This window comes from Mastacembelus armatus, chromosome 24 (genome assembly GCF_900324485.2).
Source record: "Mastacembelus armatus chromosome 24, fMasArm1.2, whole genome shotgun sequence".
NCBI classification, from domain to species: domain Eukaryota; kingdom Metazoa; phylum Chordata; class Actinopteri; order Synbranchiformes; family Mastacembelidae; genus Mastacembelus; species Mastacembelus armatus.
In genome coordinates this window covers 14,391,053-14,415,625 of record NC_046656.1, presented here as the reverse complement: position 1 = coordinate 14,415,625, position 24,573 = coordinate 14,391,053, and the positions used below count along the sequence as shown (strand labels likewise).

Sequence of the window (24,573 nt, the reverse complement as noted above, 5' to 3'; positions counted from 1 at the left end):
TCTCACCTCCCTTCAGCTCTGACTAATGACTCCTGCAGAGTTGCCTGCCTGATAAATGCCTCTTAAAGGTAGAGAAATTGTGGCGAAACCTGGAGATCTTTTCAGAATATGGCAGAAGGTAATGGAGACTTAAAAAAATTTAGGACTATTTCATGGTCATCATTTTATCATCTCCTCAGCTGCATTAGGGCTCTCCTGTGGGCTGTGGGCTATCCACATTTCCATAGCTTGTGTACACTTGAGACAGCTTTATGTGCAGAAAGAAGCCTGTATGTACAATTTTTAGCTATTGAGCAAAGCGTATCACATTAATTTTAGACCTATATTGTCACAGTTTATGGGCTTTTGCCATTTTCATGTCACTGAAATGAATACTGTGACCTAAATTGAAATGGATTTTTCTGTAATTGGAACAAGGTCTCCTCCCTGCTTAAAAAGAGGAACTACACACATTAAGTAAACATCAACAACACTTGCTGCCATGTTGGTTCTGATAAGAATATGATTGCTCCTAGTTTATCAGTGTTGTCAGCATACTACTAACATGCTACTATACATCCATCAACATCTACTCACAAAAGCAAGTTTCTTTTTGCTGTGTATAAATTAAAGGATTTCATTTGTTTTTAATTGCTCCCCTCAAACTCTTTTAATGTGTTGTTAGGCTTCAGTGGTCTTCTTAACAAAGCAAAGTTGTGCTTTTTGAAGTACGATAGCGGCAGAAGAGAAGATTAGATTGTCTGCAGTATAATTGGCCTCCCAAATGCACTCACCCGCTGTCTCTCTCCTTACCACTCTTGTATCATCGTTTCTCTTTTTAATTCCACCCACTCGGGTTTCTCTCCACCTTGAGAGAGCAAAACACCACCTACTCTCATCTCCCACTTATATATTTGCTTAATTTCATGCCAGATAGGATTTTTGATTCGTCACAGCTATATTTGATAATGTGAAAGAACCATTCTAATGGTCTCCCACGCGCTGTTGCTTTTTTTGCCTTTCACTCTACGTAACAGATACGGTAGATGCTGAATTAGGCCTTGCAGAGAGGTTAATGGCTTTGAACATGAATTTTAAATTAGGTGGATATATGTATTTTTTTCAGAATCACGTCTGCTGCAAAAAAAACAAAACATTCTCTGAAACCTTGTGCACATTAATGGGTACAAATAAATGTGAAAGACTAATGAAAAAGTAAAAGTCAGAACATTTCTGTAGGAATATTTTAGCAAAGGTAGTTTTTGGGTTCATTTTTGCATTAGTTCAAGGTACAGTTTAGTACATGTACAGTATAGATAAGTCAGCAAATCAGTCATATTCATTTATGACTCAAAATGTCAGATGAATTGATGATGGCATTGAAGAACATTTTTATGATACTGAATTGTGAGGACTGTATATGCAAATCCACAGGCAGGTCCCTGTTATCTTCTCCTGTTCAGTAAGACACATCCAGCACAGCTGTCTCCGCTGCAGACCTTCTGCTCACTGCGATCACAGCACATTAAAACATTTAAGACACACAGTACTCTCCCGTTTGGTTCATTAAATACATTGTGGCCCACCATCACTGTATGTCACCAACAATACACTGAACTCTAAATCTAAACTCCAAATCAATGACCCTTGTGCGCTCTCTCAATCAGTCTTTCAGTGCATCTGTGTCTCACACACATATTTCCCCTTTCAGCCCTATAGCTGTCTTCCTGACAGACAGGTAGCAGTGTCAGCATGCACAGATGGTCTTTTTACCCCTGACAGAGAAAACGGAGGACAGCAGGAAGATCAGGGAGAACCTGTGCTAACTGTGACAGAGTGACTACCACAGCATGACAGACTAAATTGATTTTTATAAACCTTTTACCCCAAAAAAAAAAAGACAGTGAAACCTATGCTGGATGATCTGACATAAAGAGATGACTAAAGACATCAGGACATTTGGTTGTTTCCTCAGTTTTTTGTCTCAGTCAGCAGTTCCATGGTTTCTAAAGCAGTGAGTGACAGAGCCTGGTTTTACAGCTTGTGGGTGGGTGTTTGTTGTTTAACCAGAGGCCATTTGCTTATTCCAGGCTTGACACTGTCTACTGACAAGACATTGACTTAAAGATTTTGTTAAAATGTCACCACCCGCTGTGATGGTGTGTCTGGAATTTCAATGTGAGCTCTTTTGGGTTAAGGCTAAGATGAAGTGGTGTATTATTCCTCTCATTTTGAAGACGAAGCTGGATCTGTGGTGACTTTATGGGCTCTGAGATTGAAGACAATAGGCCACATTTAGATTGCAAAGTTAATTATATATTGACTGATGATGATTGCATGTGAATATTGTTTTTCATTTAGGTTCACCGTAGCCATGAATTCTGACCACAGCTCAGTGTGTTCAGACTTTTAGCAGTTTTAGTGAAATATGAAGAGGGCCTGCACCTCTATTGTACTTCAGGAATGCACACCATAAAGCCGTATTTGCCAGACTCCCAAGGTCTCTACTGTCGTGACTTCCCCCCTCCCACTTTCTGCTTTAGTCACCGTTCCATCACTCTTTTTTTTTTTTTTTTTTTTTTTTGCTCACGCTGCATTTCCAATTTCTTTCCCTCCCGCTCTCAGTGTTCCTTGTGTTTTTCTCTTCACCACAAAGTGCACCCATCTGAAGGTTAAAGTCACTGTATGTGGGTCGAACGCATTTGAGTGAAAGGAAGATAATCTAGAATCTACAAAGCTGTCAATTGTTGGCGAAGAAGAAAACCAACATTACTCTCCTTAAAAAAAGAAAAAAACAAACAAAAAAACACTCTTTTCCTCTTTCACAAGTGTTGGCGGAGGCGTGTAAAATGCTGCACAGCGTAGTTGGATCAGTCTGCCCCGCCGACCTCGATTCTCTTTCTAACTTTTTTTTTTTTTTTTAAATCTCCTTGCAGCTACAAAGGTGTGACTTCACTGGCTGCCCTGCTGTGAGAAACATAAGAACCATGCCACACGTCTCCCTTTGAATTTTCCTGCTTCAATGAGGGAACAAACAAAGCGAAAGAAATTTTCTTGTGTCAACTGTTTTCTTACCAATTTCTAGCCATCCTCCTCCGTGGAAAAAACCCCCAACACATTTCTTTGTGTTTTTGAGCTGAGAAGGTGTTCCCTTTTGTATACAAAAAACTGTTTATGCTCTGCATCTCTAAGAATAGCAGACTAGAGAGTTTATGTAGCAACACACATGCATCTAACATCTCTCTTTTTTTTTTTTTTAATGTCCTCAAAGGCTGAAAACAGGTTCTACTGTATAAATGTGTCTGGGTGTATCATTTCTGTAAATTCTTCAGGAAATACATGAAAGAGGAATTAATTTCAGTTTATTGAACAATACATGATACCAAAGTCAGCTGATATAATCAACCATTTTCTGTGTCCCTGGATATACAGTATGACACTCCACTGACAGGTTCACTCACTCATTTTGCCCCTTTCAAATCTGAATGTCAACCTGCACTGTGTCACAACTCTGTTATGGATCAGCCTTCAGAGAAAATCACTAGTCACAATCATACATGCTGTATATTGGTGGCTGTTTTCCATATCTTCACTGTATGTTGAGTCCAGCCCCTCAGCTGTTGGGCAGACTCTACCTTTCAGTTCTTCCTCCACCTGCTATGTTTTTGTTTCTTACCCACGGAGTGGATTTGACCCTGAAATGTTTTGTGGTACCTTTACTCCCCACCCTCCTTCCCTGCCTCCCTTCCTCCGTTTCTCTTACAGTCCCGTCACCCTCATCAGCATGTGTCCGGAGCAGTATGAGTGAGTATCTGCGACACCAGCAGCAACACCTTGTCTCCAGACTGGAATGCCTCTACCCAACACCTCTTTTACTCCCCCATCTCCTCACTCACCTCCCCCCTATGTCCTCATACCAACTAAGCCATGGCTGCACTGCATGTTGCCTGCCTGCCTGCCTGCCTGAGCCACTGGCTGAACATGCAATCCAAAACACTCACCTGCTGTTTTCTTACCATCACCTACTTCTCCTCTCTAAAGCATCCAACTAGCATTTAGTTGCTCATCCCAGCAGCGGCCATCAAAAAACCATCCAACCGCTCCACAGATCATCCTGCTCTCCTATTTCTCTTTCTAGGATCATCAGATTTGTTGCGCGGGGTGATGTGATGGGCCATTAGGTTGCGTGTGTTTGTGTGCATGTGGACGTGAATCTCTCTGTTAATAAGGTTGTATGAGCATGCTGGATCTCATTCATCTCCATTACCCCATTCATTTCCAGGCTGTCCCAGTCACCTCAGCTCTCTCATGATGACACCCATTCCAGGATAGAGCAGTATGCCAGCAGGTATGTACGGCATTATCCAGTCATCATCTCAGACATAGCACATTTAGAAAAAAAAGTTTTGTTGATAATTTACTGCAAGTATATATATTTTTTTTTACATTGAGCCCATTTTCCACGGAATATCATACTGACTTGGATGTGACACTTCGGGTCACACTAGCCTTCAGTCTGTATTCATATCAATAGGTGCCTATATTGTATAGCGCAGATATTTTTAAGGTAGTGTTGCCTTAGGGCCCCACTATGCTCCAAAAGAATCTTTTCTGAAGTTATTTTAATTCCCTGGCAAGTGTTTCTCATGAAGTATATAAATTAGAACAGAAACATAATAAAGAAAGATTGGAAAGGAAAAAGCATGATCCTGCTAAGAAAATACAAACGATAACCCCTTTAGTGGTCTCTACAGACGTTTGAGGCCCTTTGGACGTCTTTAACTAGATTCACTACATCCTTTAAATTTGAATTAGTGTGCTATTGTGGCTCATTTGAGATACTAATTTGTTGATACTCATGTTTTGCATTTTAATGAGATCATGGCAGCAGATAAACACTTCAACTGTTAATTTAGTGTTTAGTGTTAGTCAGTGATGTTGGTGTCTTTCTCAGGTTGGCCCAGATGGAGCGCTCCAACGGCTCCCTACCCACAGACAGCAGCTCCGCCACAGGAAGCATGTAAGTCGCTGCTTGACATGCCCAAGATTTTTTTTATTTTTTTTTATTTCCTGACTACATGTTTCCATCAAATGTTGCTTCACAGATACCCAACCAAACCAACACCTGTCTAGAAACATGTTCAACAATTTGTTCAACAAATGTTCTGTTTATATTTGTTGATATGTGGTTTCATTATAATGCTGAGGCAGCTCTAAGTGTGTTTTTTACCTGTCAAACCCCCCAAACCTGCCTTCTCTGATTTCTGAGTACAAGAACCAGCAAACGAAACAATCAGGTGGCTTTCCACATTCTTGAAAAGCGATCAAGGGAGACAATGAGAAAAATGAGAAAGGGTGTAGGAGAGCAATAGAAAAATATTGAGGGGGCGTGAGAGGGGGAAAGACAATGGGATGTGGTTGAATACGGCAGGAAGGACTTTGAAATTGGATTGTACCAACAATGAGAGTAGGGTGTGATTTTCAGGAACTTGAAAAAGAAGAAATCACAGAAAAGGGGCTAAAGCTGACAAGGAGATTTTTGATTGTGTGTGTGTCTGTCTGTGTCAATGTGCATGTGTGTGTGCTTCAGTCAATGAATGAAGGTGTGTGTCTGTCCTCTGCTGGCCATTCAAGATGAAGGGAGTACTCTGTTTTCCCAGCTCACATCCTAATCAATTGAATGAACTCTCGGATGAGCCCTTTGAGCCGCCCTGGACGCATTAATGTGTGTGTTCACAATGAAAAAAAAACACACACACACACACACCTCATTGTATTCTTGTCTATACAGGGTATTACCTTTTATTCTTTTAGCCCATAAAAGATAGATCTCAACATTTACATACAGGGCGGATGAAGATTATTGTTATGTCAACAGGGGTGTCAAGTAGCACAAAGCAAAAAAGTGTGTTTTCCAAAGTGTTGTAAGTATGCACCCACAGAGCATAGAGGCTCCAGTATGCCTATCAAAAGAAGGGAAGCACAATTTGGAATTTTCTCAAAAGGAAATTCATAAAAAAAAGGATTATTTACAGTAAAACAACAAAATGGCACGGGGAGATGGGTAAAGCCTTGGAGAACCTTCAGTGAAACTGTAGTGAAGGATCCGCTTCGTGTTGCTGCAGGCTGCAACCCCTGCTGATGTGTATGCCTCATGTGGGACCAGTGCTCCCACACTTCGCCTGTAACTGACCTTCGTCTTAGAAAAGCAGTTTCACATATAGAAGGTGTTTGAAGGAAGACTCCCAAAAGTTGCATTTCTCCACTTTCTCGGCTTTTTAGTTGATCAATAAAAAGATGAAACGTTGGCGAGCAGGGGAAGGTGGAAACGGGTGGGTTTATTTTCCTCTCTAAGCTTTTGTAGTGTGGGACAAACACATTATCCCCACTCCTCCTCATGCTCTCTTTTGTGTTTTGTGCTCTGGCTTATTTAAGAAAAGAAGCCATTATCTTTGCCAGTTCTGAGACAACACTGACACTAATGCATAGAAGCGCGTTGAACGCTAATGAGGTGAGGAAGATGATGGTTTGATGAAGGGTAATGGGTTTAGCTGCAGAGGGAAAAAACACCCACCAGGGCACATTTAGAACATAATCACAGCCTTTATGCTTTCACTCACTTTTCCATCACTGTCACCATTGTAAGATTTGCATTTTGCTTTTCTGCAAAACAGTGTAGCTGTGAATAAAAAACAACTTTAAATGTCAATTACAAAAGATAACTGGAACTGCAGCATTTATCAGCACGAAGCACAACATAACGCCAGTCCGCACACTGCACATTTGAAGCTTCAAGTAATTTTTTTTAATCTAATGTTCTTTTAAATACAATTTGGTTTGTTATTTTGCATTTGATGAATAATCCAAACCTTAATCAGGAACACTGAGGTCTGAGACACAACATAAACTTTTTGTAAAACAGTACCCCTTATAGAAAAAAGAAAATTAACTTCATTCAATTTGTCTGCCCTTATTACACACAGTTAATGGTGGCTTTGTGAAAGGGAATAGACTTATTTGAGTCCTTACACATCAGCTCTTCATTTGAACTAAGAGCTAAATTATATTGAAATCTTGAAAGCTGGTTTTAGGTACTTCATTACAGCCAGCTCAATTTCTTAAAAGTACCTTTAGATTACAGTTAATGTTGGTCTTTTCAGGAAGACTTTTTTTTTTTTTTTTTTTTTTTGGCTGGTCTAATGTGTCATAAATGTGATAACATTCATTTAAATGTTAATGTGCAGAAATAAATGTCATTCACTCTAGTTTTGAATGAAATCTTAGCTCTTTCGAAAAGGCCAGAAACAGCCAGTGGCCTTATTATTTACACACAAATGTGGCCGTCACATCCTGTTTTTAAGGAAAAACTAACCTTGAGATCTCAGTGTAACAGCCCACTATCTCGTCTCAAAAGATGAAGCTCTATATCGTGTTGCCAGACTTCTCGGCTAAGAAGCAACTATTCTTCCTCTTCCTTTTTAATGCCTTGGGTTGGAGTGTCTGTCTGTCTTTTCCTCTTTGTGTAAAATGTATTCCTTCTCACCTCCAGCCTTTTTGTTTATTACTCCACTCCATCTGGTTGTTTTTGAGGACACACCCACACACACACACACACACACAAACAATCTCCATGCCTGAGTGGAAGGTGTCTTTTTGGCAGCGTTAGAGCTTATGAGACCATACATGACTAGGACAGCAGTGTTTGCCAATTTCATGCATGTTTGGCTTTTTGTGTGTGTTTTCTGATCATTCGAAGCCTGCAAACACTGATCTGGACTTGCTGCACAGCAATTTGTGTGTGTGTGTGTGTGTGTGTGTGTGTGTGTGTGTGTGTGTGTGTGTGTGTGTGCGTGCGTGCGTGCGGCTTTAGTGCTTGTGTCACTGTTGTCCTGCATTGCTTTTATCTAAAAGGGAATTTTTAATGAGGAAGTCGGTGTTGCCTGTGTTCTCTGACCTCCAACCAAAGCACAATGTTGTCATCAACGCCTCAGGACGTCACTGAGGAGCGAGACTCCCCGCTTCCCTTTTTCCATCCAGCTTTTTGTTTGGTTATCTCTCACGTTCCAGTCTTTCCCCCAGCGCTCATCCCTTTTTCTTGTCTTTCAAATTTTGCCCTTTATTCCTACCCCCTCCTTTTAATTTCTCTAGTCCTTTTTAAACCCCCTTTCATTATAACCATACTCCCCCCTTTCTTCTCTACTCCTTTCATCACTTTTAGTTGGAGTCTGATCATGTTTTACCTTTGGGTCTAGGCAACCTTCAGATTAAACACGAAGCACTGAGGTAAACATTGAAATGCCTTGAAATTTTAACTTTTCATCACTGGAAGATGTAGCCTCCACGATTCTTTCAATATCCTCTCCTATTCCTGCTTTTTTTGTTTTTCTTTCTTCTGATTCCCTCTGTCTTTATCTCTCACTGCTTCTCACTGAGCTCAGTGAAGGCAGCAGATAGTGCCATTCAGCTTAGGAGGAGCTGCTTTCATGTGATATGTTAGTCAGGCATCAGGCCCACAGACTTCTGTTGTCGGGTAAAGTCCCCTTAGCCGTGTCCTTCGCTCGCTTTCACCACTAACACACATTTTAGCTAATAGCCTCACTATTCATCAGAATTAATCACATGTAATTCTTCGCCCACAGTGATGCTCTCTTCCGCCATTGTCTATTTCTTCTGTTTCCCTTCCTCTTCCACCACTCTGCACTGCACTCTTTGTTCCAACATTTCAGGAAAAGTAGTTTGTGAGCCGGCTCGACCCCCTGTAGTCTTCATTTCCACATCTAATGATCCCTCACAGCTTCCTGTTGCCTAATTGGTTACTCACTTTGTGCAGGACCACATCCCCTGGCCCCGGCAGACTACAGCGACACCTATTTTCAACTTTCTCTACAATAACTGAGCCCTTCTTCATCATCCCTGACTCGCTTGTCACAGCATCCCTGCATCTCAAATGAATGTGTGTGTGTGTGTTGGTCTATTGCTGCATGTTGCACCAGTGACAGTGGGAAATTCAAGCCTCCTGTCTCTGCCTTTTTATGAGTAACTTGAGTAGTTTCAGCATGGTTTCAGTCACAATGCTAGAGTGAAACCGATCAATAACAAGGTATGTTCGAGTATGTGTGTGAGTACAAACAAAAAATTATGTAAAAAAAAAAATAATAATGGAGAATGGTTGAAATAAATTTGGAAATATATGATGTTGAAATGCAAATGAATGCAGGGGATAGAAAACTGGTGGAATGTTTTTCTGACAGAGCAGAAAGTTTGAAAACATATTCCACTCCCTGCTTATCACTGGTGCTTTTCATTTCAGCAAAATACATGAAAAGTTTGAACTTGAATGCAAATCCCATTGTTAAGAGAAAGGACACTCTAAACTTGTGTTTCAAATCACACACAAGGCTGGCTAATACTAAAAGCATTTTGTGTTTGTCATACAGGATACACACTGGCTTAGCCTGTTGTTCCTTTTATGTGAGAAAAGCTGAAAACCTTTGTGTCCTGTCAATGACCATCCATTCTCTTCAGATCTTGCTTCCACAATAGTATAATTACTGTCATCTCAGAGGAAAAAAAAAGCTTCTTTTTTGTAACGTCTTATTATGCATGTGGTGATAATGTAATTCTCAATAGTTGCTGAATACTCAATGATTGCCTCCTGTGGTGCAGTTCCTAGGTTTCTTGTGTAAAACCTGAGAAATTTCAGTGTGGCAGCTTGTATTTTACCCACTTAATCATTATAGCCAAGGATTATGTCCTCCATTCTGCTCTGGCCTTGATAAGAATGTGTAAAATTTATAGCGAGTAATCTTGTTTTTTAAAAGGTGTCACGACTAGCCGTCTGCATAACACTGAGTGAGGCATGGCCAAAAGTACAGCAGTTTTCGGCTTGTAGAGGCCATTTCAATACATCATACAGGTTTGAAACAAAATCCGAGGTCAGTCAGATAAAACTATTACCAAAAACATAACCATTAAACAATAAAATTAAACTTCAACCCTAATTTATTGGTTCTGCTTATCTTACTGTATATACACTTACTGTATATTAGTGTGAGTTTTCTTGTGCAATGATGAGTTCCAACCAGCATCTTGGAGGCACTCGTGTGCTTCATCTCTGCATGAAATAACTGAGTCATCTGGTTAACCCGTCATTGTGTTTACAACCTGTCTGATTTTTCCACTCAGTCTTCATTATAGCGATGTTGCTGTGTTGGCCAATGCAAAGCATGATCAGTACGACAAAGCTAACCCTAACATCCAAGTTGCTTTAAACTGAAACACCATGCTCTTAGAGTGTACAGATCAACATGTGGTGCCACCATGCCACTAAACTTTCTCAGCCAAACTCTAACTAAAGCTGTCAGACTGGTGACGGCTATGGCAGTCACTTTAGTGATGGAAAGGACCTCCAAACAAAAATGTTTGTTGTGCATGTGTGGTTGTCAGGTGGTAGTCTTTAGACTATATGTGTTTTACAATGAAGGTCACAGCTGGGCTTAAGCAATACTTGCCACCGTCTTCCAGATGACTGAGATAACATTGAAAGAAAGAAACAGACACATTTAGACAGATACACAACATCAGCCCTCAGGAGCAATTTCTCTCTTCCACCATATCTTTCCATCTGTCTGCCAGGCTTTTTCTCTTCTTTGCTTCCTCCAGCTCCATCAATTGTCCGTCACTCCAATTATCAGATTGTACGGACTGGTACATTTGTGTTTCGCCAGGGATTGTGAAACTTGCAGTGCAACAGGCCTACAATAGCTGAAGCTCTGATATTTCACAGCAGTGTCTTTGCACAGTCTTTGTTGAAATTCGGAGCTCAGCAGCTGCAGCTCTTGTTTGTAAAAAGAAGAGTTATGTCTAATTTTCATGTAGATGCTTGGACCTTTAACACATCACATAACTCTTCATTGCTTTCCAAAGGGATGATGAGCATGCCCTGATCCTGCAATACTGTCAGACGCTCGGAGGGGAGGGCTCCCCCTGCAGTCAGCCCCAGAGTCCTGCCCAGATCCTACAGGCCGTGGAGAGGGAGGAGCGAGGCGAGCTGGAGAGGATCATCGCTCGTCTGGAGGAGGAACAGAGGTCGAACACTATATGTTTGTCAAAAAAATTTGCTAAAAATCAGTGTGGCAAGAGGTTGGTTGAGAACCAAAATGTAGGGAAAACACCACTTACTGTGTGTTTTGACAATCTTTTTAAAAATCTTATCACACTTATGATTTTTGAGATCAAAAAATGAATAGAGTACTAAATTTAGGTTTTAGTTAAATTTTTGAAAATACTTTTTTTTTTTTTTTTTCCCCCCTTAGTATTTACTGTTCACACAATTACTGTTACTTTGTGTGTCATTTAAGTACATGTACACACTGTCACAATCCAATGCACAAAACATAAACATGTGCCCACTTCTCCTACCCTCAGTCTGTCTTACATGCCAAGCCCTTCCCCCGGACTGATTAGCAAATGGAGATGGCTTAGAGACAGAGTCACTGTGCAGTCTATTGTTGTCGAGATGCAGTGGCTGGAGTGGAGTGATTTAACACTGATTACACAAATACACAGGCGCTCTGGGAAAGAGAGAACTTTACTGCCAGGCTCATGGATGCCAACTGAAGTAAAGCACTGCAGCTTATGTTTCTGCACAGAGAGAAAGAGGGGAGTGAGGCGAGAGATTTGGCAGGGGTCCTTTATGTTTGTCTATTCACTTAAAGAGAGGATTTCACAGAGAAAGCAGAGGTAAACATGAACGTGCCATTTTTTGTGTTGCACCTGAATAACAGCTGTTCAGGAAAAAGCTTTTGAATTAAATTGAATTTATATATTATTATTGTTGTTAGCATTGTTAGTATTGTTATTATTAATAATAATAATAATATCACACCAGTCTCCTATGATACCAATGTATAAGGCCAATTATGAAAATATACTAAACACACAGATGTTGGTTAAATTTCATGATTTGTTTGAGGCTATACTGCATTAAACAAATGCTTAGTGTTATTGAGATTAACTTGGTGTGTAAAATGTCTTTTGGGCCTACTGAATAAATCTGTGAGCATATACAGACATCCTGTGCATGTCTATGTATTTATACAGGTATGTGTTGTTTCTAACCCTTATTTATCAGGACCCTGCAGAGAGAGTATGAGCAGCTAAAAGAGCAGCATGGCCAGCGAGGGGCCCCTGCTGGAAGCCCCTGGGAGTCTGAGGGCCCCTCTGCCCATCCTGACGAGGCCGATCTTCTAGCTGAGGCCAAGCTGCTACGACAACACAAGGGCCGGCTGGAGGCCCGCATGCACATCCTGGAGGAGCACAACAAACAGCTGGAGTCTCAGCTGCATCGGCTCCGACAGCTACTGCATCAGGTGACATAAGACATGTTGGATAATGTCATCCTGAGAAGCCACGGGTTGTGGCTGAGAGAAGGCATAGATAGATGAAGTTTTCAAAATAGTCTTTTCCCAACAAGAAAAAAAAAAAAGCTACCTGATGGTTTCTTGTTGTCCTGGACTTTTGCCCTAACAAGTGGTTTATACAGATTCAAGCTGCAACTGTAAAGAGGCTGTTTGCAGAAAGAATGGCTGTCGTTTTGGTGCTTAACACACAGAAAACACCATAGTAGTAGGTTGTCTGTTAGTGGGGAAAAGAATTAAAACTCAAACTAGTGTAATCACAACGATGTGATAAAAAGGCTATTAGGCAGCAGCTGTAAGGAATTAATGTGAGCTTTCAAAGTAACAAATGACAAGTAGCATGTTTCCCAGAATTAAAATTATTTTGGTCAGACACCCTCAAAGCTGCAGCAAAATGTGTCAGCTATCAAAAAAAGTGGGATTGGCTATTACCACTTATGGCAGCGTCCATGTGTTGATTTGTTAGAGTAGTTTTAATGATAAATTGAGTTCATTTTTCTAGATGAGCTGCTGTTCTTACCGACATCAAACATTTGAGGCACATGCAACAGCGCTTTAGACTTTATTTTTCCCAAAAGCTGCCTTCTCTTTTAGTACATCAGGCTCATTGTTGATGAGCTGCAGGGCAGTAATCACAATTCAGCTCTCCCACACACCAGCTGTCCGGGCAGTTTGAGTGCAACTCGTAAAATAGAAAAACAAATTTAAAAAGTGAAAACTGATCAGACAAAAGGTTTTCTTTCAAAGTCGTTGAAATAAATCATCCACTTAAAGATGTACTTGTGCACCTATGAATCCACACACAGACATCCACGCACGTCTGTATGGCAAACGTGATAAACCGATAATACAGTTTTAGCTCTAGTTTGTTGTGCCTTTAAAGAACTAAACCTGCTCATCGATGCTCAGGTTAGATCCTAATCACATCATTGTCATTCTCTCTAGGAGTCCGGTATCCATCTTCAGTCCTTCTATCAGTAACATCCTGATTTGTTTAATGCGTGGCCTAATTGCTCACTGAGGTTGGATTGTTTGTGCCAAGTGAGGAATGCACTTCTCTCAAGCCAAACAAACGGCAATCCCGACAAATCAGACTGAGCAAACATCGGGGCAGGTATTGGCTCTCTGGTAGCTGTGGAGCTGGAAGCACAGTAATAACTCACAACAAATATGGCCCGAGGAGGCAGCCGACGTGACTCGGCAGAGTTTTAATGGCTGAAGACGAACATTTTGACAAAAAAAACGTTTTTGTGCAGCCATCCTTGACCGTGCTCCGTGCTGGAGATCACCCTCCAGTTTTACATAATCTCTGTTAGATTACTAATTTGTTCGTATTGTAGAAACACTTTTAATTTTAATTTTAATAAAAGGAGCAAACTGAACAAAGAGCATCAAAAATAGAAGTAGCTGTCATGCAGCTGAATGATGTTTTTTATCACACACATATTTATTATCGAATTATTACTTGTCAAGATTTAATTAATTTTAACTACCTCATAATGTCAGATTGATTAATTTATGACAATGCATCATATTTTATACAATTTTATAGGTTTTCTTTGTAACGTCTTAATGTAAAGTACTTCAATACTGTAAAATAATAGCATTAGCACTGTATACAGAATTCTGTTTCTCTGTGTGCATTTCTTTGCAAGCTTAGCATGAAACTTGGGGAATTTTTCTGAAACAGTGTCAGCACATCCTGAAGTAAAGGGATTTTGAAAGACAAAAAAAGCAAAAATAATGGAATGCAAACATGCATATACTGTGCACAACACACCACTGCTTAGAAATTCTGTTGTTTGACATTTCAGGCCCCTGAGTGCTGCTGACATGTCAACATGTCTTTTCCCTTAACTTTTTTCCACCAAGTTGGAGAATATTAAACCCAGTCAGCTTGATGGCACACATTAAATTCACACTCCTGTAGGCTGACCAAAGCCCTGACCTTTGCTATTCTAAGATGGGCCTCAAGACACTGGCTGTGCTCTGGAGACGTTTCCAACATGTTAGCCTTTACTGGTGCCGCCGGCACCAGGAGATGAAGGAGAAGAGGAGGGGTTGTGCGGGAGGGGAGGGATGCAACATTGATTTGTTTTCTTGCAGCTAAAAGGCTGAAGGGAATGTGGGATTCTGCCATAAATGTCACTGGACATCAAATGTTCACTTCTGTGCATCAGAGCAACAGAGCATGTTTGCAGCAATTGATCAACTGTCTACACTAGTTACAAAAACCCTCATATATAATTAACTCTGGTGTTTTATTCTGTGTTTTTTGCCTAACTGGGCTTTCTTTTCAGTAATTGTTTTCTATTTTGTAGTGTTCATCGTAATGAGTGAAAATAATGGAATACACATTATCAGTGTGTAAATCAATTTGTTTTGATATTCAAAACACATTTACTGCAGGGCGAGTCAGTTTGAGCTCAGTAGCAGGAGCATCCTAGCACAGACAGCAGCAGTGGGAACCATTAGTGACCGAAATATCACGATCAAATCTGGCCCAGACAAGGCCCAGTCAAAAATATGGTAAATATCAACACTGGTTTTTATATTAGTCTAGGTCATTTGTGTACATGTGGTGGTTACATTAATATCGGTCAGCTCCAAGTGAGATGAGAAGCTCAGTTAGAGGTCGTAGGTATCAGGGTGGGAACCTGTGGATTGAGATCTAAGACAAATACACGTCTTCTGGCTCTGGACAAAAACAGCATGGCTACTGTACTATTATACATACAATGTTTGTCATGTCTGACCCGAGTTATTTTGATTGGCGGTTCAGTAATAACCTTAAGACTCTAACATGTATGAAATGTCCTTCGGGGCCTTTGGATCTGATTCATTTAAACTCAGTTTGGGACACTGGCAAAGACATGTTTCTCAGAAATGTTTTTGTACACATGACAATGGCCTCATTGTGCCGCCCTCTGGTATTCCCTTGTCTCTGCCTGCCACTGTGAAGCACAGCTAATTTTGAAGTTGTCAGCCACATGCCAAGCAGAATAATTATGTTATAATAATGGAGTTTTCCTTTTTGTTTTCTTCCCTCTGCGTCTCTCTCTCTCTCTCTCTTTCTCTCCCTCTCTCTCAGCCGGAGATGGACTCAAGGGTAAATGGAGTTTCGACTCCAACTGTTCAAGATCAAGCGCCACTTACTGAAAACTCAGGTGAGGCACTCAAGCTCAAAAAGACTTCCACACTCAAACACAAACACTGTCCATGGATTTCAGTCACTATGGCGGACGCTACATTTTACAGCTTTTTGCAGCATTTAGCAGGTACGCTGAAAGTTTGGACATAAACAGCACAGAAAAGGATCTCACATGCTTTCTCTGCAAATGGAAACTTTTTTGCTCACTGTGTTGTGGTGCTGTATTAAACTGTATTTAAGGTCACTGAAATTCCCTCTGTGTGCGTGTGCGTGTGTGTGTATGTGTTCAGATGAGCTGCTGGACGCCCACAACAGCAGCTCTGACCTGGCAGATGTAATGGAGCAGATTAACAACTCCTTTCCCGCATGCAGTCGTAAGTTTCCCACTGCTCTTCCTCTTCTTTCCCACCACGAGTCCCCAGCCCCCTTGGACAGATTTGTTTCACCACAAGGTCGCTAGTCAGCAGAAAAATAGTAGATGTCACTCTGTGTAACTGTTCATACGTCACCTCTCGCAGGGAAAAGTTATGTACGTACTTGATGTGTGAATTAGGTAGGCTTTTACCCTCCATGTACAGTAATGGCTTAGTTTGACCAAAATGTAATTCAATAGTCTTTAATTGCTGCACCGATCATTTACTTGATCAGTTGATTGTCATATGTGACCACAAAAAGCAGCACAAATTGGGACACTGGGACTAATTTTAGTTCACTCAGTTCACTCAGTAGTTTATTTGCTTTGTTCGCATGTTACATCTATAAGGTACATTTTTACATCTCCAGGATCATTAATCAGGCACACTGTGTTATGGCAGCATGAACTAAGAACAATAAATGAAATAGCAACATAAACTTGAGGCACTGGAGATATGGTGGCACTTTACAACATAATCTAAAATTTCACCTTTTGATTGTCTCCTTCACCTTGTCTCACTGCTTTTTTTTTTTTTCAGTCCTTCTGTCTTCTTCTTCCTCTTTCAGAATCGCTCATACCCCTGCTCTTCATCCACCATTTATCTTGTTTCATCCCTAATGTAAATTCGCTTTGTTTGTGGGTAGTGTGTGTCTGTGTGTGAGGGAGTGTCATATAAAAATGATTACAGCTTGAGCAGCTATGCTCTTATCTATAGTCATGAATCCAAAAGGTGCTGTCTTGTATTTCAGTCGAGTGGCAAGAAGAGTATGCTTTTTCAAAAACAGTAATCATTGTTAGCGTAGTACATGCAAGGTGTCTCTGAAATGTGACTTTCTGATTTTGATTCTGATAAAGTACTTTCTCAGACATATTTTAGATACAGCCTTAAGGGTTTTATTATCATTTAAATTTAGTATTTGATATTATCAGAAAGAAACCTTAGATCTTTGTTACCCTTTATAGCAGAATCTGAATGAATACCCACCTCTAGGGCCAGTAATAAAATAGAAAAATAAATAAAAAAGTCTTTGAAAAGTGAGCTAGAGCTAAATTTAAGAAGAAAAAAGAAAAAAAGAATTGCATTTGAATTTTTAGAGTCAAAACCCCTGTGAGTTAAAAATCCATTCTAATCTGGCAGACGCTCCAGCAAGCATTATTAGCATGTGGTTACTGCACAGCTCCAAGGCACCAGGACAGATCAGCACAGAGTTGAGTGTGTGCATGAATATGTGGGAGGGACCCAGAGGCTGATGTAATGTGTCTTATAAAAGCTGAGATGAACAGTGGAGTTCAAGTGTTAAACGGCTCTTTTGTCTCTGATTTGTCTCCCGTAGCCCCGAGCTTCTCGTCAAGACCACAGGTAAGATGAGCTGCTTCTACACACAGTAGTGTAATTCAGAGTGCATTTGCAGCTTGTTTGGAAGCTCCTGTTTTCCTTTTTTTTTTTTTTGCTCTGGTGTGCATGTTTTTGGGTCGGTGTTTTAGCAGTTGGTAAAGGTGAGAGGAGTCAGAGCAGAGCAGCCTTTTAGAGCTAATTACAGCTGCTGCCACAAATGTAGCCTCCTCTATGTAGCTTTCCCCTTCCTCATCCCTCCACATTTGGTGGCCTGGGAGAAAGAGACAGCTAATGGATCTCTGGAGAGTGCCATTAGCGGCTCCTCTCATTCCCTCAGTCTGAGGCCAGTGTGCATTTTGGGACAGAGGTATTGTGAGAGCTATTGCCACTGACCTCTTCCGGTGTAATTATTTACCCTGCTCTGGTCCCACTCTGCTCAGTCCAGTCCAGTCCAGTCCAGTCCACCTTTCTCTGTGTCTTTTTAAACCACTCAGCACGTCTCTGCACACACAGCAAACACCTTTACACGCCTGTTAAATGGCCTGTGTGCTGTGAATTCATTTGTGGAAGCTGTTGCAGATAGGTTCCCCTTTAATTTCTACTTTTCTCCTGAATGTCCAATTCACTTTAACTCTAAATTTAATTTTAGTCAGACCAAGTTTATCATTATACTGTACAACAACTGTTACAAATGCAGAAAATGAAGTGAACTGTATTCTCACTGGTATCCTTTTGTCTTTTTTTGTTTTTTTTTTCCATTGTCCTTAGTGAGCCCCATACTCTTCCATAAGCTGTCAATTGGTTTTTACACAAAGACATAGGTGAATAGGTTTGAGGGCGTAACTCGATCTCTAAGAAGACAGCTCTGTTCTGTAAAATTTTTCCTGCATCATTCACGCCCACCTTCTCCCTTTCCTCTGCTTCAAGCTCCTAATGGGCTGTAACTGGTTTGAGGGACTGCAGTCCATTTACCAGCTTTCAGACCCAGTTACTGTGGTCGAACCCCTGATTGTTTTATACATTGATGTCTTGATGAAGAGAAATGTGGCGTGTTCACCTGCTGCACTTTCAATATTAACTTTCACTGGGTCTGCTTGAATCCAGTGACATACCTGCTGCAGTTTTGAAACGTATATATATTTTTACTTGTCTAATCTGAGGAGATTATTTTGTTTTTCTCTGTTTTGTAGGTGATGTGAGGAGGGTCACCAAAGAGGATGCTGTGTGTCCGTGTGTGCACAGACTGGATGGGACAGGACCACTCCCAAACAAACAACCCCAACACCCGACCCTAAATCCCAAAGACGCACAGGACCAGACAATTTAACTACTTTTACCACCTTGTCTTGTACTATGCAAATTGTACATTTTATGAACTGTAGATTGTATCTGAACTTGGATCAACATTTGTCAGTGATTTGTTTAGATGCAGATGAGTATATGGAAACGGGGCTTTGTATAGTGAAACACTTTTGGTTTTTCAGAGGGTGACTTGGGACTTGTGTTTGTTCTTGTTAAGTTCTGCCCTCACTGGGAATCAATCTGTTACATTTTTTTTTTCATTCCACTGCTTTGTACCCTCCAGACTCCAGTTGCTATTATCAATGGAAGTAGCCAGGAGATTTTGTTCCAAGTCTGGGAGCACACACAGTTTCTGAGTATTAACATTCAGTGGCTGAAAGGATTGTTTTGAAGATGTAGACCCTCAATCCTCAAAGCGTCTGTTTTGTTTTGAAAATCTTGTAGCATGCTTGATGTCAAGTTCCCCTTTAAAGCGTTGATATGCGGGCAAACTTTGTGTCATACTTAGTGTACCCTTTCTGTGCCTATACAGTTTGTCATTCCACATGTGGAAGACAGAGAGAAGAGTTGATGAATTAATATGGGATTGTGTACAAAGAAAGAAGTTTTGGAAAATAGAGATTTAAATCTAAAGTCGTTCTGAATCTGGGTTTGTAAGAGGCCCACTGTCATTATGTAGAATATTTTTTTTAAAAGTTATATGTTCTGAAATCAGAGGAAAGCCATGATTGCCTTGCTACCTCAGACTCATAGACACAGTTTTGTTTTTGTGGTTCATAAACAGTTGTTATCATTTACAGAACATGAACAACCTGGTTTAGCATTCCAAGCTTTAGCTTACTGTATTGGTGTACACTGCTACTAGGAGATACCAAGTTTTAAAAAAAAAAGAAGTTACTATTACTGTACCACAATGGGTCTGTGGCCTGCTGAAGCTAGCCACTCATTATGAGTATTATTTTATGGTTTTTTTTTTCCACTGGCCTTCTAGCACTGGTCCCTCACTGCGTTGTGTTGTTGTGCTATATGCTATCCTGTAAAACTTGTGAGACTGAACAACACTACTATAACCTCCTCTGACTGTAGACTGGTGATGATGTTGGTGATGATTTTAATGATTACAATCATGATGACTTGTACCATGGCAGAACTGTGTCGCTTCTCCTGAGGTATGTAAAATAGTTTGACCACACTACGTGTAATATGGCTATGTTGTTTTATTCAGAATAAAATTTTTTGTAACATGTACACATCCCCCTTTCTGTTATTTTTTTCTTGCTTAATGTAAAGGTAATATATATGAATCACTTCACTGAATCATAAACGCTGATTGGAATTCATCCCATTAATTAAAGTGTTTCCTGGGAAGCACTTGCCCCGCTTTTAAAAGCGTGTTACACACCCACACCTGGTTTGAGGAATATGAGCCTTATTACTGCTAATACCTCAATGTCATCCAACCACAACCGTGTCATTATTATTTATCAGTAGAAATTATCATGCCACGACTGGTTATATCATTATGTTTGCAGGCGGTATGCTGAGCTGTAACTGAAAAGTCCAAATGAATGATGAAAGGTAATGAGGCTCTTTGCCTTTTACCCGCCTCTTGAAACCCAGTTTTTTTTTTTTTTTCCTCGTCTGAGCAGCATGACTCACTTGGGGCCTCATTCTTAAAGATTGTGCAATGTTTCATTAAGGACGCTTACCTTGGTCTTGCTTGGCCATGCTGTTGTGCTTATAAATCAAATCTGATGTAAAATTGGCTCATTATTGCATCCTGTTAGAGTAAAATGTGTCCCAACAGGAAATTGTCTGTACTCTTAAGACTAAGGTTATTACACTGCACCAAACACAAATTGATTGTTTGTTTTAACTTGTTTTTAACCTTGGAGTACTTTCTGTCATTCCTTTTTTTCCTCACAAAATGCTAAAAAGCAAGATATAGTTGTATCCACTACTGTTCAGACAAAAGTGATTAACATATGAAACTTTAGATCCATTTTGTTGTGACATGTGCAAATACTAAGCATGGTTTAGAAGACCTCATCATGCTGGATATCTTTCCTTTTATACCCTTATCATGTATGATCCGGCGAAACCTGCTTCAATAATGCAACAGTATTCAAGTAGCATAGAGCACTTAGTTCTGTGATGGACTGCATGAATTGGCTGGCACACACATGGGGAAATTGATTCCTCACTGGATCCCATTACAAGAAGATGTGCACAGGTTTTGTTATTTAAATTAATGTGAAAATTAGGCTCTGTGTGAAGGCGGATTTGGTTTAATTATTGTATCAACCCAGTGTGCTCATTGGAAACTTGAGTTATCAGCAATCTGTATTTTAATCCTGCCCAGAAGCAGCTCTCCATGACTTAGCGCATTAGACTGTCAGGCTCCAGTGAAGTGCAGTCTGCTTGCTAGACTAAGCAAAGATTAGCATTCTGCAGCACAACAAAAAAACTCTATTGTTAATGTTTAATACTTATAAAATACTGTAAGTGAATGTGAATGAAATTCTCTGGCCCCTCCAAATGGGGGTGGTAGATGTAACTTGATAGATGCTTGCTGACAGGGAAGATTGAACCTTGGGGATCTCTAACCAGCAGCACCCTGCCAGACATATCCTCAATCTTAATCAGACAGCAAGAGTAAAGGCCTCCTGCCATAGCAGCCTCCTGTGGCTGTAATGGTCATTGCACACTAAATTGGTAAATGGATGAAGAATGGTGAGACAACTTTGGTGAGGTGAAACAGGTGTATGTATAAATGTAGGTATGTTTTCTTCATTGCTTATTTCTACATTCTATTAAGACAAAAATTGTACATGCAAACAAAAAATGTTTCAAAAATAATTATCAAGTGTAAAAATCCAAAATATTTTAGAACTATTAAGAATATGACAAGCTTTGGCATAAACATAATTTAATTTTCCTTTATTATCCATTTGCTGGAGAATCGGTTGTAAATTCACTATGTTAGGATTATATGAATAATTAATTATTGTGGACAGACTTGCTGCCTTCAAACACATTCATGCTTTCAGAGGCGCGACACTGCCGTAAACTGATGGCGGCTGGATTTTCTACGGTTTTCCTGGAAAAAAGGTGAGTTTGTGCTTTGGCAGTAAAGTCGGAAGTTTGTTAAACAAAGCAACGCGATTTTCTGCATCTGTATTTGCTAGTTAATGTTCTCATTTAACTACCGCTAGCTTACAGTTTCTTTAAGTAGATAAATGTGTAATGTTTATGTTGCAATTTTCATGTTTCATGTTTTTGCTCACTGCTGGTGTGTGTGTGTGGCTGTGACTGGAGTTGAACTGTTGGATATTATTGGTCAACACTAGCTAATTAGCCAGTGTTAGCATTCTGACTTGCTAAATTAATGTTCTCTCTAACCAGAATCATGTTACCGTATTTTCCAGAATATAAGTCGCTTTTTGCAAAAACGACCTGAGAACCTCCCCCATGTTGTCAGAATGACGACACTCACGTCAAACCTTATTTCAGCTGCATACTTTACGTGCACTTTGAAGTTTGCAGTATAGCACTTTCTTTTTGTCACCATTTTCACTTGTGTCACAGTAGGAGTTAGAGTTTAGCATGAACATGAGCGTTTATACAGTATTATTTTCAATTGACTCAAATGTGCCATCTAACGCTAGTGACTACTCCACAAAATAAAGTTGACAGAGTTTCCTCCAAGGTATTGAAGACCAAACCAGCTATGCACTCTTGCAAAGGTAACAGAGCAACTAACCTTAGTAATTAACCTTAGTAGTAACTATAAGGAGCACAACTAGAATACTTTGGGTTTAACAGAAGGTCTGATACAATCAGTATCCCCCCTGCTATCTGTGTTGCAACAACCTGAGTCATCCAGAGTTTCCTTTGTGCCACAGTTGCCTCTGGGACCTTATTTTTAGTAAGAATGACCTCACTGCCAATCACGAGGTCTTCTGCTCTATCCCACATGCATGAGTGTGTGTACGACTAGAGTTTCTTTCTAATACCTGTGTATATAAGACTATAAAAATAACAGACAATATTAATCTATATAATTTTTTTGTCCATACTCTCTCAGCATCACCATCTGTGATCTGCTAATTCTCTTTGCTGTGGGTGAAAACAGACTATGACAGTACCTCCAGGCTCTGGGCATACAGCCTTAACCGTCCCCCAACCAATCAACCTGTTTTTCTGGATGGGACCGTGGTGCTGATGGTCCTGGGTGTTTATTTTTTCCCTTACTCTGCTCATTTCTCATTCATTTTGCAGCACTGGCTGGCATACAGATCCATTCGACAGCTGTCCCCTTTGATCAGATGCTTGGCAGGGAGGGACAAAGCTAGTGCTGATGGTATGGGTGTCTTGGCGGGTAGCTGCCCCTGGCACAAGGCAGAGACAGAGAACAGATGCTGAGGAGGGAGGAGGCAGGACACTGCAGGTCCTGTGTGGGATATAGGATACAGGCTGGACCCCAGAGAGATAGAGTCAGGGAAAGAGGAACAGATGAGCACAAGTCAAGCAACCTAGAGGGGAGAAGCTAAAATAGATAAGGAGAAAAGCCAGTTTCTGTTTTCATTATCTCTTATGTCAGCAGTTAAATCTCTGTTATGCTGACACATTGGTCCTGTGTAAATGTTCCAACTCATGCAAACTTGAGTCAAACTTGTATCCTAATGAACCTCCCAGCTTTAACAGTTCCTTTGCAGTACTTATTTGCTGAAGTTTATTGTCCTCAGTGCACTTCAGATCTCCAGAATATGCTGAGTGCACCTGGTGAGTTAGCATTAGCACCATATTAGCTCTCTCTTTGACAATTAATTTTAAGTAGTTAACTGCACTGGACCTTCTTCTGTCAAGTAATCGACCTAGGGTTTTTATTTTGGATGCTTTAGGGAATATTCTGGGCACTTGTCCCATATGGGCATTTTCTTCTGTGGGTTTAAAAGAAAGAGAAATAGAGGGCACAGCCTGATATATAAAGTCTACTTTCTTATATCACTTTTATGTACTTCATTAAGAGCCCGCCTTAGTATGGCAGAGTGCATCCACAACTTTTTAGTTGTGAACTTTTGCTATGACTTAACATTTTATAAGATTCTCTTATGTTAAATTTTTCCATATTACTACATTCATCATGATTCATTTCTCATTTTTTCCCTCATCTTGAGTCAGTCACCTGCCTCTTTCATAGTCATATTTAAAGAGTCATTAGCACAAAGCCATTTACTAACATTCATCATCTCTCTTTACACTATATAGCTATTGCAGATACATAAACATAGATATTGACTTGTTTGCAGTACACTTCACATGCCTTTCTCTTAAAAGCCAAAACTACTGTAAAAAGACTTTTAAGACTCCTGATTGTGCCCTATATATTTTTTTAACAGCCTCATTCATGATGTCTGGTCAGGGCCAAGGACTAATAGATGGAGACGAGCCAAAATTGGTGTGTCTGAAATCGGAGCAGTAGGGGGTTTGCAGCGAATCAGTCAGTATTTTCCCAGTTTCATTACAGCATGGACCATTAGCTTCAGGCAGGTCATTGACATTCCTGCTCACGGTATTTAGAGCCCTACTGCCACGATGCCAGCATGAACCAATCAGGCTACTTGTAAACACAGAACACCGACCCTAATGAAATTTGATGGGCATTTTGTTTTGCTGTGGAAAGATTTCTGGAAGATGGGAACTGGGCTTTGTTGTGTTGTGTATAGGAAAAAGAATTAATAACCACAGTAGTTGCATCCAATTTTTGAAGACATAGCAGTTTGATTTTGATTTTTCACTCTGTGTACAAGTTGGAAAGTTGTGGCAAAATATCCCAGATGTTCTGTTTCACACCCTTTTAATTTCACAATAAACCATCAGCAAGAGGAAAATGTAATGCTTATCACACTACTTTGGATGACAGTCTGTGGCTGATTCAACATTTTAACACTTTGCCACAATCCGGCAG

The 24,573-nt window shown here is 40.3% G+C and overlaps 1 protein-coding gene across 6 annotated transcripts in view; it reads left to right on the top strand.

Moving 5' to 3' along the window:
* utrn (utrophin) overlaps positions 1 to 19,850 on the top strand; it is a 148,154-nt gene extending 128,304 nt beyond the window's left edge. For 4 of the 6 annotated variants that reach the window (XM_026318701.2, XM_026318699.1, XM_026318703.1 and 1 more), the window contains 9 exons: positions 3,745 to 3,783; positions 4,262 to 4,327; positions 4,934 to 4,999; positions 10,906 to 11,067; positions 12,113 to 12,350; positions 15,490 to 15,565; positions 15,840 to 15,923; positions 17,299 to 17,324; positions 18,491 to 19,850. In XM_026318701.2, coding sequence (XP_026174486.1) covers positions 3,745 to 3,783; positions 4,262 to 4,327; positions 4,934 to 4,999; positions 10,906 to 11,067; positions 12,113 to 12,350; positions 15,490 to 15,565; positions 15,840 to 15,923; positions 17,299 to 17,324; positions 18,491 to 18,499 — 766 coding nt within the window. In that variant the 3' untranslated portion in view covers positions 18,500 to 19,850. The remainder of the gene's footprint in view (positions 1 to 3,744; positions 3,784 to 4,261; positions 4,328 to 4,933; positions 5,000 to 10,905; positions 11,068 to 12,112; positions 12,351 to 15,489; positions 15,566 to 15,839; positions 15,924 to 17,298; positions 17,325 to 18,490) is intronic. The other 2 variants (XM_026318702.1, XM_026318704.1) reach the window with 2 other exon arrangements.
* The last annotated feature ends 4,723 nt before the right edge of the window (positions 19,851 to 24,573 follow it).